Source organism: Gopherus evgoodei, chromosome 9 (genome assembly GCF_007399415.2).
Source record: "Gopherus evgoodei ecotype Sinaloan lineage chromosome 9, rGopEvg1_v1.p, whole genome shotgun sequence".
Taxonomy (NCBI): domain Eukaryota; kingdom Metazoa; phylum Chordata; order Testudines; family Testudinidae; genus Gopherus; species Gopherus evgoodei.
In genome coordinates this window covers 90,608,907-90,627,846 of record NC_044330.1, presented here as the reverse complement: position 1 = coordinate 90,627,846, position 18,940 = coordinate 90,608,907, and the positions used below count along the sequence as shown (strand labels likewise).

At 43.7% G+C, this 18,940-nt stretch overlaps 1 protein-coding gene across 3 annotated transcripts in view; it reads right to left on the bottom strand.

Annotated features, from left to right (window-relative positions):
• AMMECR1 (AMMECR nuclear protein 1) overlaps nucleotides 1-18,940 on the bottom strand; it is a 109,798-nt gene that overhangs the window by 24,877 nt on the left and 65,981 nt on the right. For all 3 annotated transcript variants that reach the window (XM_030575030.1, XM_030575031.1, XM_030575032.1), the window contains one exon: nucleotides 1,126-1,240. In XM_030575030.1, the coding sequence (XP_030430890.1) occupies nucleotides 1,126-1,240 (115 nt within the window). The remainder of the gene's footprint in view (nucleotides 1-1,125; nucleotides 1,241-18,940) is intronic.

The following is an 18,940-nucleotide window of genomic DNA, read 5'->3' as shown; positions in this document are numbered from 1 at the left end:
CTTATGACCTTTACCAGTGAGAGCACCCAATTATGGAGACTATACACCAGTTTTCAACCTGCACGTACAGCCAGGAGAAAAGCATTACTGTTTTTAAAAAATGAACTCTAAGCATTAGAGCTCTTATGTGTGTTAAACCATTATTAACACAAGACAGTGGAATTTGTTTTCTTTTGTAGTGGACTAGAACATGCCGATTATTTTTGTAAGTGACAAATTTTCAGTAAAACTGTCACACTCAAATATTTATTGTTAAAAAAAAAATTTAAACATAACAGCAATTGTTTCTTAACCTGTGACTTTTTATGCTGCTGTGTCAAGACAACATGTGCAGTTTTCCTTTAACCATAACAAGTAAAGTGGATGCTGCTCTTCACAGGATAAGTATTAAATTGAAAAAATAAATGGTATACTTGGTTCTCATTGTTTTCAAGGGATTAGTGGAGACAGGTTCTAAGTGTCCGGCTTGCACCCTTTTCACTAGATAAAGTGTTATTTGACTTCAGCCACCCATGCTTATTCCTATATCTAAATGAGGCAGCTGTGTGGGGCCTTTTTTTTGTTTTGCAATGAGCGCACTATGTGATTCCAGCAGCTTAAGGTCAAATGTAGTATCAGTATATATTGTCTGGTTCAGCCTCTTTCTAGAGACTTATCTTGTTCTAGCAGAGCGATGAACTATGACTGTCTAGGTCTCCTCTATAACAACTATATTACAGAAAGTTTTGATCCAAAACACTAAGGATGTATTTTGAACGATGTCTATTTTAATATTGCAGATTTTAATCTTAAAAAAAAAAAACAAACAAAAAAACCAACCACCAGACATCAATGGTGTCTTGTTCATGTCTCTTTTAAGAACACAGGTTTACGGTGATCATCCAGTGGGCATGAAAATGGCTCAGTTCCACTTTATGGTTTCCATACCTGAGAACTTGCATGGTAACACCACATCTCCCAGGAGACACCAGAGATGCCTCATCTTATGTGTATAAAAGACAACTAAGACAATAGGAGAACTACACTAAATATTCCCAAATTTCAGTTATTTTCTTATTAGGTTGGGAGGAACAAGAGTATACTGGTATCAAGGTAACTTTCTTTAAAAAGATCTGGAATCCTTACCTCCCAGTCCAAGTAATCACATACATCTTCAAAATTAGTGAGTAGAGACACTGAGCAGAAAAGCCGTGGCAGCTCATCCCTCGTCATTGGGGGGAAACGGCTATCTTTAAGGGCACTGTTGAAAACAAAACAAAAATTTTAAAGCACTTTTTTTTTTTTTTTTTGGCCTAAGTTGAACTACCTAATGAACCAACTGGAAAAGAAAAAGATAAAAGACAGCAAAATTAAAAGCTGATGGAATGATGACTACTCTGACAATTAATTCTTAATAGTGCAATACACCAGTATTGCAAATCCTTTTCTCTTAGACAAATGGTTTCCAGATTTCATGGCAGGACAAGTTATATGGTCACACCAATTGACTAGATTTCCTGGGTGGTCACTCCTTGCTGAGTTGGTTTGGCTACTGGGACAGTCCTGAGGAGGAACAAATTTGGGGGGAAAATATATAAAAAACAGATCAATGACAAATCTGACATCATTTTGGGTAGGGGAAGACAGTTATGTGGAAAAATATATTTTGACATTTTGAAAATAATCAGAATGCTAACTCTATAAAGAACTATTGTTTTTAACATATCAGTGTAGACAATCTGAATGAGCAAAATATCCATGCAAATTAAGAAATGTCAATGTAAAATACTTTTAATGCTACCATCAAAGAGACTCAAATTTGTGAAACTATAGGACTTGAAACTATTCTACAAAACAGATGCATGATAAGTAACAGAGCAGGTAACGAACATCTAAGCTAATCTGCTGACAACTTAAGGTCCAGTGGGCAGGTGTGCAATGTAGCAGTGTCACATCAAAGGGAAAGTGGTACCATCTACATTCATCTCAGTAACATCTGCATTACAAAAACAGGAGAGAGTGGTTAACCAGAGATGTAGGAAACAAATATCCGGGATAAGAGCAGTATATTGTGCAAGATTTGGTACAAGGAGAACTGGGCAAATCAGGGGGAAAAAAAGGGTAAAATGAGTGCAATATACTTGCATTTATTATTTTCTAAGCTTGGGATAGGAGATACTTTGTATACAAATGTGCCTATGTTTAACAAGAAAAAGAACTGATCTGGCCAACTGGTTGTTTCAGCAAAGGAGGAGAATCTAACAGCGCAGAAGCCTGGTCAAAGGAGCTACCTCGTCCTCAACTGCCTTAATTTTCCACCCATTGAATGTAGGATATAGTCACTAGTTTTATGAACCCTATTTGGAAAATGACTAGAGACGACAACTCTTGGATCTGATACACAACTATGTTTCTAAAGATGCACAGGGTTCACTGAAATCATGGGTCAAATTCAGCCAGTGTGTAGTCCTATCAATAGCATAATTTGGTTCCATATTATATAGATAAATTTAGCTCAGATGGCGTTGTAGTGCAGAGTGCAGTAGACTCAAAAAAGTTTAAATTGAAACGGGGAAATTAGTGTGTACACTTGACCCACAGTTAATATTCCATTACCAACTAATGGTAAAAAGTGAATTCCTTCTTATGAAAGAGCCTTTTAAAAAGAATCAATATATTTTGTTGTGGTGTAATGCTTGAAAACATTCAATGAAAAGCTATTGGAACTACGTAGTTGGTGAGAATTACTACAGGTCCCTTTTCAAACATTGGTAGTTTTACACAAAAAGATGAGGAGAAAATCCAATTTTATTTTTGGATGGAGTTAAATGTAGTTCATTGTATAGGTTGACACAAGGATGAGGGGGTTGCTCTACCAAGCATTAAGGAGTATTTTAGGATGCCCAGCTTCAAACCATGGCCAATAGAGATTAGAGAGACAGGAAAACATGGTACAGCAAATAGAAAAGCTAAGTATCTTTTTATGAATGAGGAATATACTTATTAGGAAGGAAAGATTGAAGCATTCTGTGCCTCAGCTTTCCCACTGGGAAAATGGAGATATTACCAATCTATGTAAAGTCTCGAGAAACTCTGTATGAAACCATACTATATACATCTTAACTAAGATTATCTTTGGCAGGATTATGGAAGTACATTTTTATGTGATTGCCTTAGTTAGTTCATCTCAGAAGGTGATTGATATTCTCCAAGACCCCATAAAGTTATTTGCAAAACCACTGCTGCAAATTGAAAAATCAGACTCCAGTTCCTCTCCCTCTCTTGTCCCTGTGACATGGAGCAATATCAGAAAACAAAATCTATTTTAGACATGATGAAGTAGTGATAATGAGAGGGTACGAGGTCACGTTCACTCTTTATAGCTCTCCATGTGCCGTTTCTCCTGGGTTTGAGTGAGGCACTGCACAACATCATGACAACTAGCGCAAATGCCAGTGGAAACAAATAGCAGTTTAGGAATAGACAAGTAGATGACAAGAACATCAATAGAGCTAGACTTCTTCACACCAGTGAAATTAGAATTGACAGTCATAAATATTGCTTACATTGTAACCTTTGTATAATTAGGTATTCTTCATCTATGGTTGAGTACCACTGCAATAACATGTGTTTAACCTGATGTTGGTTATAAATTACTACTTCAAGGCTTAAACTGCTATTTTTCAGTGTCACTTAACAGAACAATTCTCAACAGCAATAAGTTAATGAAAGATTTTTGTTGATCAAATAACTCTGAATTACTTCCTGCTGTGTCTTTCCATCTCTAGAAGGGCAATGTTGTAATTATAAGTGTGATAATTACTGAATAATAAAGAAATATGCCAAGCAAACATATATACAATCCAGACACTTTCCTGCACCTCTTAAAAATCATATAGTAAGAAAAAATATGTTCTGCAAATCTCAGTTTGATATTACTGATTTCTAATTTTAAAAATCAAGATGGCAAGCCACATAAATCTATTGCCAACCTAAAACTGGCCTATGTTAAAAATCATAGTTCAGTTTGTCTGACATATGCAGGTTTGTGATTTATTTATGTTATTCTCACCACTTTAACATTCCCCTTTTCTAGCCCCTCACACACTGTGCCAGTGGTGTAAAAATACACCGGTCAAAAACGCTGGCATCTGTAAGTCTGAGAGACGTAAGTCATCCTGGTGTTTTGGGTCAGGTAAATGATTAAGTCCAATTTTTTTTTAAACTAAATTGATAGTCTTGTTTTTTCCTTTAGTCAGAAAGACTGTTTAATTAAGATTCCTTGTTACTTTTGTGAATATGCTTTGATTATTATATTGCATTAATATGTTTGGAACTGTTCATTTTTTTTATTTTTGAAGTTAATTGATAAATTTCACTGCATATTATTTTTGGGACGTTTCCCCCATCCCATAGGAAAAGATACTGCTAAAGATTATGGCAATTCATTATTAGACTTCTAGTTTCTCAGTAACTTAATGTGCCTGTACAGTATTAATAGCTTATTGAGTTCTACTGATGAAAAGAGGTGGGTATTATTAAATCTAAACCAAAATTTCCAGTTCTCCCAGGACAGACCTGTACAGATGATTGTTATTAGAAAAAGACGGTTACTCACCTTTGTAACTGTTCTTCGAGATGTGTTGCTCATATCCATTCCAATTAGGTGTGTGCGTGCCACGTGCACATCCGTCGGAAGATTTTTACCCTAGCAACACTCGGTGGATTGGCTGGGTGCCCCCTGGCGTGGCGTTGCTATGGCACCGAATATATACCCCTGCCGACCCGTCTGCTCCTCAGTTCCTTCTTGCCGGCTACTCCGACAGTGGGGAAGGAGGGCGGGTTTTGGAATAGATATGAGCAACACATCTCGAAGAACAACAGTTACAAAGGTGAGTAACCGTCTTTTCTTCTTTGAGTGCTTGCTCATATCCATTCCAATTAGGTGAATCCCACGCCTTACCTAGGCGGTGGGGTCGGAGTGAGATACTGCAGCGTGTAGAACCGCAGAGCCGAAGGCTGCGTCCTCTCTGGATTGTTGCACCAGGGCATAATGGGAAGTGAAGGTATGTACTGAAGACCACGTAGCTGCTCGACATATCTCCTGGATGGGTACTCGAGCTAGGAAGGCAGCTGATGAGGCCTGAGCCCTGGTAGAATGAGCAGTTATATGTCCCGGAGAGACAAGAGCTAGATCATAGCAAGTACGGATGCATGCCGTTACCCATGACGAAATTCTCTGAGAAGAGACGGGTAGGCCTTTTATCCGATCTGCCACTGCCACAAAAAGTTGGGGCGTTTTGCGGAAGGGTCTCGTTCGGTCAATGTAGAAGGCGAGCGCCCTACGGATGTCGAGGGAATGCAACTGCTGTTCTCTATGAGATGTATGCGGTTTGGGAAAGAAGACTAGGAGGAATATGTCCTGGTTGAGATGGAAGGCCGAGACTACTTTAGGGAGGAACGCCGGATGTGGACGTAACTGCACTTTGTCTTTGTGGAACACCGTGTATGGTGGGTCCATCATCAGAGCCCGAAGCTCAGAGACTCTCCTAGCCGATGTGATGGCCACAAGGAAGGCTGTTTTCCATGACAAATACAGGAGCGAGCAGGTCGCCAATGGCTCGAATGGAGGAGTCGTAAGTCTCGTCAGGACCAAGTTGAGGTCCCAGGAAGGGGCGGGGCGTCGTACTAGGGGGTATAGATGCTCCAAACCTTTGAGGAACCTCGAGACCATAGGCTGGGAGAAGACAGAGTAAGTACCTTCTCCGGGGTGGAAAGTAGAAATAGCCGCCAAGTGCACTCGCAATGATGAGATAGTGAGGCCTTGCTGTTTAAGATACCAGAGATAGTCCAATATAGTGGGAATGGGAACCTCCATGGGTGTTACATTTAGTGTTTGACACCAGCAAGAAAATCGCTTCCACTTGGCCAAGTACATAGACCAGGTGGAAGGTTTTCTGCTACCCAGGAGTACTTCTTGCACTGGGGCAGAGCAACGTAACTCCGCCTGGGTTAAGCATGCAGGAGCCATGCTGTGAGATGGAGGGACTGCAGGTCCAGGTGGTGAAGCCTGCCGTGGTCCTGTGTTATAAAAGATCCTGATGCAGGGGCAAAGGGATTGGGTTGGCTATCGAGTGGTCCAGCAACGTGGTGCACCAGTGCTGTCGGGGCCACGCAGGGGCGATCAGGATCAGGCGAGCCCTGTCCCTGCGGAGCTTTAAGAGAACCCTGTGCACCAGTGGGAAGAATGGAAAGGCGTACAGCAGCTGGTTCTTCCATGAGATTAGGAAGGCGTCCGATATCGAGCCCGGGGCGAGATCTTGGAAGGAGCAGAACTTCTGGCACTTCATGTTGTTGTGGGAAGCGAAGAGGTCTATGTGGGGAAAGCCCCATTTCTGGAAGATGCAATGTAGAACGTCCGGGCGAAGCGACCACTCGTGAGACCGAAAAGATCTGCTGAGATGGTCTGCCAGGCTGTTCTGGACTCCCAGGAGGAACAATGCTACAAGGTCTATCGAGTGGGCTATACAAAATTCCCACAATTGGATCACCTCCTGACAAAGGGGGGAGGATTGAGTCCCTCCCTGCTTGTTTATGTAGTGCATGGCCATTGTGTTGTCGGTAAGCTCTGAAACACAACGACCTCGCAGATGTTGTAGGAACGTCTGGCATACCAGGCGGACTGTTCTCAGCTCCCGGACGTTTATGTGCAACGCTAGCTCTTGAGATGACCAGAGGCCTTGCGTGCGATGATGGTCTAGATGAGCCCCCCAGCTGAGAGACGACATGTCCGTCGTTAGGGACGCCGAGGGCTGCCTCGGATGGAACGGCAGTCCTGCACAAACCAGGGAAGGTGTTAGCCACCAGCTGAAGGAGTCTAAGATGCTCTGAGGAATGGTGACCACCATGTCTATGGTATCTCTGGCTGAACGGTACACTGAGGCGAGCCAGGTTTGAAGGGGACGCATGCGTAGTTTCGCATGCTTGGTTACAAAGGTACATGCAGCCATGTGACCGAGGCTCAGATGGTGCGAGCCGAGGTTGTCGGAAAGGTTTGGAGGCTTTTTATAACAAAGACTAGTGCCTAAAACCGGGGCAGTGGCAGGCAGGCTTTTGCGAGTTTGGAGTCCAGAATGGCCCCAATGAATTCTATTCTTTGAGTGGGCACGAGAGTAGACTTCTCTAGACTGATCATCAGGCCCAGTCTCTCGAATAGGTCCGTGATGATGGCTACATGCCGGGTGACCTGGGCCTTGGAGGTCCCTCGAATAAGCCAGTCGTCTAGATAAGGAAACACATGTATTCGCCGACGACGGAGGAAGGCAGCCACTACCGCCATGCACTTTGTAAAGACGCAAGGGGCCGTAGAGAGGCCAAACAGAAGGACCGCAAATTGGAAATGTTGGCGGTACACTGTAAACCGTAGGTACTGTCTGTGCAGGGGATAAATAGTGATATGGAAATATGCATCCTTCATGTCAAGAGCAGCATACCAGTCTCCGGGATTCAAGGAAGGGATAAGTGTCCCCAGGGATATCATGCGGAACTTCAATTTCTTTAAAAACATGTTGAGTCCTCGCAGGTCCAGGATGGGTCGAAGACCTCCTTTTGCTTTGGGGATTAGGAAATATCGGGAGTAAAATCCCCTGCCCCTTAATTCCTCCGGTGCCGCCTCTATAGGTCCGATCAAGAGGAGCGTGCGAACCTCTTGCCAGAGGAATTGCTCGTGAGAGGGGTCCCTGAAGAGGGACAGGGAGGGGGGGTGAGAGGGAGGGGCGAAATAAATTGGAGGTGGAATCCAAATTCCACCATGCGTAGGACCCAACGATCAGAGGTTAATTGGGACCACGCAGGGAGGAAGGAGGAACGGCGGTTGGAAAACTGAAGGGGATCCTGGGGAAGGACGTGCTCTGCTCTCGGGTGCACCTTCAAAAGTTTGCTTTTGGGGCCGTCGCTGGTTTGGCGGGACGGTATTGTGTCCGCCTTGGGACCCAGATTGTCGTCTGCGGTTCCCGCGACCGCGCCTTCTGCCAAAGTCTTGTCGCAGTCTGGGCAGGGGGTAAGCGCGCTGAGGTTGGCTACGGAAGGACCTCTGTTGGGTTTGTAGGGTGTGCATCCCAAGGGAATGCATGATCACCCGATTGTCCTTAAGACTCTGTAGCCTAGGGTCCGTTTTCTGGGAGAAAAGGCCCTGGCCTTCAAATGGCAGATCCTGGATGGTGTGTTGCAGTTTAGGAGGTAGACCTGACACTTGCAGCCACGAGATCCTCCTCATCGTAATTCCCGAGGCCATGGTTCTGGCCACCGAATCCGCAGTGTCGAGGGAGGCCTGCAGGGACGTCCACGCCACTTTCTTTCCTTCCTCGAGAAGGGCTTGGAATTCCTTGTGGGAGTCTGGTGGGACCAGCTCAGTGAACTTACCCACTGACTGCCAGGTGTTATAATTATATCTACTGAGCAGGGCCTGTTGGTTCGCCACCCTGAGTTGGAGGCCCTCTGCAGAGTAGACTTTATGTCCCAACAGGTCCATCCGTCTAGCCTCCCGTGATTTTCAGGCAGGGGCTTGCTGGCCATGGCGCTCTCGCTCATCGACGGATTGAACCACCAGGGAGCATGGAGGAGGGTGGGTATATAGGTATTCGTACCCTTTGGAGGGAACCATATACTTTCTTTCCACCCCTCTGGCTGTAGGAGGGATAGATGCCGGGGATTGCCAGATTGTATCTGCTTTGGCTTGGATGGAGCGTATAAATGGCAAAGCTACGCAGGTTGGGGCATCCGCCGACAGTATGTCTATCACTGGGTCTTCAACCTCCGGGACCTCCTCCACCTGGAGATTGATATTTAAGGCGACTCGCCTCAAAAGGTCCTGGTGAGCTCGGAGGTCGATAGGGGGTGGGCCCGAGGAGGATGTATTGGCCACTGCCTCGTCGGGTGAAGAGGACGACGACAGACCCGGCACCAGTGGTTCCTGTAGGGACTCTTGGTCCAGAGGTACGTCAGGGCCTGGGAGGACTTGAGGGTCCGGTGCCTGAGGAGAGTGATCTGTACCCGCTGGAAGGAGGCAGCTAACAGTGGCCTCTGGTGTGCAATGTTCTGACAGGGCAGAACGTGATGGTACCGTGGGTTCGCCTTGGGCCTGGTGATATGCCCAAGGCGTCCAAAAGGACCACTGATGAGGATCTTGGTCTGGACCTTGAGCCTCATGGAGAACCTGGCTGTGTCTCTGAATCGGGATAGGCGGCACTATCAGCGTGCGATGACTCAGACGCGTGCCTCGATGGCCATGGTGGAGCGGAGGCCGTCTGAGGATAAGCCCTGTCTCTAGGGTACCGTATTTCGTGCCGCACCAGAGAGCAGTACTGGGATCCGTACCGAGAGCGTGATCGGGACCTGCGACCGGTGCGGTGCTGGGAGGTCAACCGGGATCTTGACGCCCTATGATGAGAGCGGCTGCAGTGCGAACGGTGCCGGGAGCTGGACCGGTGCCTGGAGTATCGGTCCGGTGAGCGGGACCTCGAGTGGTGCCGTGAGTGCGACCGGTACCGAGGAGATCGGTACCAGGACTGCAAGCGGTGCCTGGATCTGGAGCGATGACGAGATCGAGAACGTTGGCGGGACCTCGATCTTGAGTGCTGTCTGCCTGAGGTGCTGATGGAAGGTAGTCTTACCATGGCATGCTTCCCTGTCGATTGAATAACCCGCACTGGCGGTGCCAGGGGTTGAGGCAGGGCGGGCTCCGTTCAGACAATAAGTTCCCTCGCTGTAGCAAATGTCTCTGGCGTAGTGGGAATGAGAAGCTCTACAGAGGCATGTGCCAGGGAGCTGTCATGCACCGGACTCGACGGCTCTTGCATGGCTGGAATCAACGGTGCGGAGATTGCTGGTGCCACCGCAGTTAGTGGTGCCGGGTGGCTCGACTTAGATTGCTGCTCAGACTGCGGTGCAGATAGTGGGGCCGCAGGAGCTTTAAAGCTTCTTGGCACACGGGGAGAGGGAGTGGTGCCGGGCCAGTTTCTGGGCCGGTGACGGCTGGTGCCGACCTGTCTTTGCAGGGCCGGCGCTCTCTGGTGCCGATGAGGCACTTCTCCCCGGCGCGGACTGTCTGGCAGCCGGTGCCGAAGGTGGAGGAGGGAGGGCTGCCTCCATTAGGAGCCGCTTAAGGCGAAAGTCTCGCTCCTTTTTCGTCCGCGGCTCGAACGATTTGCAGATCCAGCACTTGTCTGCAAGGTGGGATTCCCCCAAGCACTTGAGGCAGGAGTCGTGGGGGTCTCCCGTGGGCATCGGCCGGCGGCAGGCTGAGCACAGTTTGAAACCCGGTGAGCCAGGCATGGGCCTGGGCACCAGGAGAGGGAAAGGGCTAATCCCCGACCCTCTGAACTATATACATTAACTACGTTTACAAAAATCTATTAACTAGAACTACAGAGAATAAACTATATACACACTAAGTATTAGAACGAGCAAAAAGCTAGGGAGGTGGAGAACAGCTAAGCTGCACTCCACTGTTCCAACAACCGACACGGGTGGTAAGAAGGAACTGAGGAGCGGATGGGTCGGCAGGGGTATATATTCGGTGCCATAGCGGTGCCATGCCAGGGGGCGCCCAGCCGACCCACTGAGTGTTGCTAGGTTAAAAATCTTCCAACGGACGTGCACGCGGTGCGCACACACCTAACTGGAATGGATATGAGCAAGCACTCGAAGAAGAAACAATCTTCCAGGTACTGTGTATGCTCCGATCCATCTTTCTTAATCTGTGCAGTAATTTTGTCATGTAAAACGCATTCCATACCAGCTGAATTTGATACCTTCAGGAACCAATAAGTTGTGCAAGAGAACCTTTGTAATCACATGGTCTTATTTTTGTAATCTTCACTCTCCCTCTCCTTTTCCTCCTTTTATTTCGTCCATCATATTTGCTTGTTACATCTTGCTTCAAATTAAAGACTAAACTCATTCAGGCAAGGAATATCTCACTATATGTGAAATCATGGACGCAGTGAAGTTAGTGGCCAAAGTCCCAGGTATAAATTCTTAGCTGGTGCAGACTGTCAAAGTTCCACTGACATCAACAATTTTACACTAGTTGAGGATCTATCCCTTTGACTTTAATGAGGCCATTTGCAAGGAAGCTAAAACATCCAGGATCTGTGCTCTGCTCCTCATGCTCATTAATATGGTATTAATTACAAATAAGTAGTGCTTGTTTGGATCATGATGATTAATTTTGTTTTCATAACTGAAAAAGAAAAGCACCAACCCAAACTGTCATATTTAGCAGCTCCAAAGTAATATAGCCACTCGGGTAAAAATGGGGGACAGGAGAATAGACGTCAAATTCCCTTTCTGAGCATGCATTGTGTAGATACAAGTGATATGAAACTAACTACCCACTTGTGCCCCACACCTGTAATAATTTACACCTAGGAGCAAAAAGATAAATCAGACTTTAAAAATCTGACCACTTGTGTCAACACATATGGGAGCACACGAGCTAAGTGAACAATTCAGTTCAAAATGCTGATGTTCTGCTTTCTATAGAACAACCTACATACATTTTAAATCACAATTTATAATATTTTATATCACAAGCTATTATGAGGTCATGAAATGCGAAAAACTGTAACATCTTCACAAGTTGCTCTGCCTGTGCTGGAAAGAAGGCAAAGTACCACAAGAAATCAGAGAGGCCAACATTATCACGCTCTGTAAAAACAAGGTTGACAGGAGCAACTGTAACAAATATCATGGCATTTTCCTTCTTAGTATTATGGGAAGAGCCTTTGCCTGAGTTGTCCTGAACAGACTTCAGACCTTTGCGGACAGAATCTATCCAGAATCACAGTGCAGCTTCGGAGTTGAAAGGTCTACCATCGACATGATCTTCTGGCTGAGACAACAACAAGAGAAATGCGGAGAACAAAAAAAAAAGCCCCATTTACAAAGCCTTCATCGATCTCAGAAAGGCTTCCGACCTTGTCAGTAGAAGTGGACTATTTGCACTTCCAGAAAAGATTGAATGTCTCCCCCAAACTCTTAAGCATGATTTGATCCTTCCATGAAAACACGTATGGCCCAGTTCAATACAAAGGCTCAGTCTCTGAGGCTTTCCAGATTCGTAGTGGAGTTAAGCCAGGCTGTGTACTTGGCCCATATCTCTGCTTGGGATCTTCTTCTCCCTGCTGCTGAAACAAGCTTTTGGTTCCTCAACTGAGGGAATCTACTTGCGCACACGAGCTGATGGAAAGCTGTTCAATCTTGTAAGATTCAGGAGGCCCTTATCCAATACCTCCTCTTCGCCGATGATGCAGCAGTGACAACCTATACAGAAGCCTATCTACAAAACCTCCTGGACAGTTTTTCCAAAGCCTGCCAAGACTTCAGCTTACTATAAGCCTAAAAAAGATGAACATAATGTGCCCGGGAGTTGAGGAAGCACCTTCCATCAAGATCAACAACTATGAACTTGAAGTGGTGAACAAGTTTGCATATCTGGGATCCTTTATCACAGTCAACCTCTCACTTGAAACAGAACTCAACATCTGCATTAAAAAAACTGCCATAACAATATCTAGACTGAGCAAGGATGGCAAAACAACAAACTGACAGAACACACAAAGATCTGTGTGTATTGTGCATGTGTTATCAGCACACTTTTGTATGGGAGCGAGCCATGGACCTTATATTCTCATCAGGAAAAGAGGCTCAACAGCTTTCATATACGTTGCCTTTGTCAAATCTTTGGTCAAAATATAACTTTCTCCTATTCAAGTTACAGTTCAATCTTAGAGATATAGCGCACATGAAAATTGCAACTGACGTGAAGTTGCACATTACACAAACTTGCTTCTTGAACGACGAGAGGAGGTTAAACAACTTTTACAACTTTTCTGTTAAATTTAAATTAATGACAACTTGACTAGTAGTAGTGAGGAAAATACTAAGTTGGAAAAACAAGGTGGAATACAAAGGAACTACTGAGGAAAGAAAAACTGATTAAAAAAAATATTTGCCAATCAACTGCTCCTTACTTCTTCAATCCCCAGAGCTCATTCACATCCATTACTGCTGACCAAGAAAAGGCATGCTGTACCAAACAGCTGAAAAGTAGTAATGCCAAGCAAGGGGGCTTCAAGTTGCTCAAACTCACTTAAGAGATGGCAATGTTTCAGCATGAAGTCTGCTGCTCTTGAAATTAAAAGTTTTAATGTAACACATAAGCAATACCAAATCACAGTGCAGTGTGATGAATGCATAATTTATGGAGCAAGAAAATATATTTAAAGCACATCTATGCAAGCATGGGTGTCCTACTGAGGGTAGATCAAGTTACGGTCAATCAAGGAAAAACAAAGCATTACGGTCAGTTTTCCTTCATACAAGGCATGCTACACAAGTCTCAGCTTTTCACAAATGAAGGAACACACACTAGAATATGGAATTGCTAAATATATCATTTACCTGACTGCAATCAAAACTTCAATCTTCCACAAGATAGCGCCTAACCCTGGAATCCAAACTCTAAGCTACAACTCATGAGTCTCAAGGCAAAAATCATTCAAATAAGTTTTTTTGGTGGATGTACTTGCTTTGGAATAATGGATATGTCCAGTTGTAATTGGATTGCAATTTTGTTAATGACACATTTATTCAGGCACAAGTGACAGGCAGTATATTTCTGGCTAGTTAGTGCATGTTTGTGAGGTGTTCTGAGATACAAGGCTGAACGACACATGGAGATAAATAGTACAATACACACTATAAATGCACAATTTGGAGTGTATTATTGATAGTTGGAAAGATTAAAATGAAGGAATTACTGATAAAGGGGAAAGCCCACCCCTGTAATAACAAATCAAGGTTAAGTGACTTCTCAAAGCATACCACTGGTCACTGGTAGAGGAGTGAACAGAACCCAGGTGTACAGATTCCCAGTGCACTACAAGACGCTCTCTTCTGGACTAGACTGCCTACGATTGCTAGCCCTCTAACACGAGACATTCTATAAAAGATACAATTGTAGCTGCCATAAAAAGGCTAACTTGGTAGTAGGGAGTGAAAAATAAGATCTTTGACAGCAACCAAGATTTTATTTTAAATTATCTAACCTCCCAATGCAGTAAAACTCAAGGTAATAACTTCAATTCTTATAGTCAAGGAGCCTTAGTCAGATTTGGCTTCATAAATTTGTTTAAATTAGTTTGTTTGCAGCTTACTAAAAAAGCATTTCTAAAGTAGTGTGTTTTAAGCTATTGTAAGTGAGAAGGAAAGTAATCTTAACAACTTGAGCAAAAAATAAATGGAATTTTGACTAGGCAGCTAATTAGAGAGTCTTCTTTCAATTTACGAAATAAAACTTTAAATTGATTATTATGTCATGGTTTTCATAATTGTTGATAGTAACGGGTATCACAAATTCAGGTTTTGCTAGTAAATCTTGATAGTAAAACCAATCTTTCCTAGGGTTTAATGGATTCAGCAAACAGAAACAAGAGACAAGAAAAAACCCTGAGAGTGAGATCCCAGTATACAGGATCTTTGGTTATGTCTACACAGCAAATGACCAAAAAACCCAACAACTCAGTGAATCTCAGAGCCTAGGTCTACAGACTCAGCATATGGGGCCTGTGCTACAGTGCTAAAAATAACTATGTAGATGCTCAGGCTTTGAAGCCTGAGGAGCAGGGCAAGTCTATTTTCAGCACTGTGGCACAAGTCTGAATCTTGCTGCTGTGAGGGTGTTTTTTTCCTGCCATGTAAACCTACCCTTAAAGAACATCCAAGTAAGGTCTATATGTACAGCGCTGCATCAGCACAGATGTACTGATACCGTGAGCCGCTGCAGAGCATCTGGTGAAGATGCTCCACATCTGGCAACAGGAGAGCTCTTCCACCGGCATAAAAAAACCATTTCAGTGAGCGGCAGAAGCTATGTCGGGGGGAGGAACTTCTCCCGCTGACACAGTACTATGCACACGAGCACTTATGTCAGTATAACTTATATTGCTCGGGCGTGGAATATTCACATCCCTGAGTGACAAGTTTTGCCAGCATACGCGGTAGTGTGGATATAGCCCAAGTCAGATACTCAGAGAAGTATTCAAATTACTTAATAACAAACAAGGCAATTATACGATCCTAAGGTTTGTATGAGTTACATACAGTTGACATTAGGTCAAAAAAATATTTGCTCATTCACTAAAACCTCTCTGCAGAAGGTTGAAACAACCACCCATTATAGAAAATTATTGTCTGTTACAAGAATTGGAATCCAACAACATTAGCAGGAAACTGTATCTTCTGATTGAAATAGAATTCATTTGGAAAGGCTTTCTCTACATCTGTATTTATCGCATTTTAATGTAAGCATTACTAACTGAAAGTAAACAATTTTTAAAGGCAAACAATGAAGAAAAAAAGAATTAGAATACCTCATACAGCAATATTTGAATATGGATCATAAGTACATGCAAATGCCGAGCATGGAGAACGTCTTTCACTTCAGTACAAATACGCCTATGACAGTTCACACTTCCACACCCCATATGCCATTATTTACATATGAATGGATGCCATTACATGCAAAACATCTGAAGTTCTGTACAAGCTGCTAGAGAGTAAAGATCACTTGAACAACTAATTTGCTGCTAATACAACTAAGTGTTCTACTTTTATTGACGCTTTCAGAACACATTGTGCTTTTTATGTTTCAGGCTCATTTCCCCCTTCTCTCTCACAACCAAAAGTGGGATCAGAGAATTAAAAAAAAAAAAAAAGCAGATTCTCCTCTCACTTACACATGGGCGGTGGGTGAACCCCAGGCTTGGAGAAGCTAGCCCCACCCCTTCCACCTCTTCTGTGCCCACCAGAGCCCAGTCCCCACTGTGGCCACTGCCCAGAGCTCCCAACCCCCACACACTGTGGCCACTGGCCCTGCCCCAGGCTAGCACACATACCGCCGCCACCCCAGCCTGCCAGGCAGCGCAGGCCATGGAGTGCCAAAGAGCAACCTGGGAAAGGATACACTGCAATGTTGCCAATCTGGCATTTCTGCAAGCAATAAAAGTTTACTAAAACTGCTGACTGGTATCTAAACCAAATACGTCCTTCAGAACACACCTGCAACGTGTAAGGATGGACTATTACCTAACATTCCATTAATTTCAACAGGATATCAATAAAAGAGTAGGAAGAGAAAAAGTACAGCAGAATTTTTTAAAGAAGCTGATTATTCTAAGCACTACCATCAGTGTTCAGGTCAGGAAAGCAGACATGGGATGCTGATGGCAAAACAAAAGCACTATGAACGAGGCAAGAAAACCAGTGATACCAAAAGACTGTATGAAGGTGAGACCTCAGGACACAAAAAAGCATGGGATGAACCAGCTAATATGGTCGGTTAACCCGGATATCAGAAGTGTGTAAGATGACAAGACACATTTTATGTCACTGATCTTATTAAATTATATTTACATAGTTTTTTAAAAATTGTATTAACTAGAAGCATTAAAGAAATCCTGTTTCTCCCCTTTTCTCATAATTAAATTTACATACCATAGTACTTTCAAAGCAAGTTAAAACATTACATTTCAGCAGCACGGTTAAGTAGACATTATATTTTCAGCACCCAAAAGCATGCTCTCAGCATTTCATAGTACAAAGATTGACACAGTACCTATCCCAAACATTTACAACAGAACTTTAGATGTCATAAGTAGAGGTAACAAACATCTGAGAACTACAGGAATGAGTTTACATATTACTCAGTTGCAGGCATATGAATATCCTGGTGATTCAATTAAAAGGCTTCTTTTAAAAAGACATATTTGATGACTCACTCGTGACCATCAATGAAACACCAAATATTAAGGTGGAATCTGAATAAGGATAGGGAAGGCATTCAGTATTTATACATGTCATAGATAAAGGCATGAAAAGGTTTGTAGGAGAATTGCACAAACTGGACATTGAGGCTAGCCTCTCTAGAAGATATTTAAATAGGTTAGGTAGCCATGAGTAGAGAATTATGTAGGTTATTGGAAATTAGGTCAAGAAATTTAAATATAATTCAGTGGAGGGACAGGCAATGGAGACATTCAAAGATGAGGGACAATACAAGTATTATTCTACTTTTACAGATAAGAAATGAAGCACAGAGAGGTTAGTGACTCATGCAATTTAAGTGGCTTGCATACAATGAGTCAGCGATAGAATCAAGAATAGAACTCACCTCAGGACTCCCAAAACCTATTCTTTAATTCTATTATACCCATTATTTTACACTGTATTACTCCTGAGAGAATTCTGAGCCAAAAAAAAAAAAAATTCTGCGCACACAAAAAAATTCTGCATATTTTATTTATCAATAAATAAATAAATATAGAGGCTCCAGCATGGTAGTGGGGACCACAGGCCACTAGTTGCACAGAGATGGGAGATTGCCCTGAGTCCTTCCCCACTTCCAGACACAGACTTGGTGATGAGGCTGCACCCAACCCTGACACAGTGCAAGGACCAGGCCTGTTCCAGAAACACCCCAAGGCCGTGCCCCTCCTGCCACGCATGCCCAGCCCACCGATCAGGCAGGCTCAGTCAGGAAGGATTGAATGTGGAGGGGCTTAGTGAGGGGTGAGAGGGTTCTGTGTAGGTTTCTAGAGTGGGTCTCACTTGGCCCCAGCTCCGGCAGCTCCTTGCAGGGAAAGAGGAAGTCCCGTCCTCCCCTGCCCCCAGCTGAGTAAGGACTAGCAATTGAACCTGGCACAGGGTAGGAGCCACAAGCCAGGGCATCCCTAGCCCTACCCCCACCCCAAAATGACACATCTGCACTTCTGGGGAGGTGTGCGTGACTGCTTTTGCAGCTGCCCTTTGCTTCCCCGTGAGAAAGGCATTTTTCTGAAGGGAAGCAAAAAACTCTGTAGGGAACATGAATTCTTTCCCCCAGGAGTAACTGTACTTACACTTTTACTGCTGTGCAGAACATAACAGTATGGCTCCCAAAGAATTAATCAGAAGAAGACTAATTAATTCAAAAGCGATTAATCCAATTTCAGAAAAGGAATTTTCTATAAATTGGTGCCACTTTTTAAAACAAACTGCAGTAATTGATTTTGCTACAATAAGCAGTGTTTTCTATATTTGGAATAAGAAATATGGCAAACATAATACATTTATGATCAATTATGGTAGCTCTTTTGACACTCACTGTAACCAACAACTCATATATACCCAAGAGTGGCTATGAAATATTTGTTAAAGACTCAACTTGGCAAGATAGTTCCCCTTTTCACAAAGAAGGAACATTAGACATTTATTGTAAAGGCTCTTTGAAATCCCAGTGGTTTCATAGCTGTCTGAAAGATATTCTCTGTGCCATACCAGAGTTGCATTTAGGAGAAATACTCTAGCAGAAGACATCTTGATGTAAAAGAAAGGGGACTGCTGGAAAGATATGTTGCTTAACGGCACCTGGACCTTGTGCACCAGTTGGTCCAAAACACCCAGAGAATTACTGACCTGTAAGGCACACTGCAAAGCTCACCTGTTCTTTTTGGCTTTTGGAGACTGGGGAGATGTGTGAAGGTAAAGAGTGACAACAGGTGTTATGAGTTTCACAGGTGTGTATTAAGGTTTATTGTTTTTTTCCCATTGTTGGTTGACATTAATCCTCCACCTCAATAGTTTTAACAGAGAGGGAATATCAATATCTTCTTAATGAACCCCCTCCCAGCAAATATCAGCATAATTCAGCGTGGCGAAGCTAGACAGAGAAGCAGCTTTCACCACGTAACACAATGCTGCTAATTTTTAAATTAGAAGACCCAATGCAAAGTGTGCAGCATTCTAGGGAACAAGCATATTACCTGTAAGAGTCTCCTCCCTTTCTCTGCATAGGAAAGCAGACAGCCTGATGATTAACATAGCATACATTAAAAACTGGCTAACCGATAAGTGTCAAAAT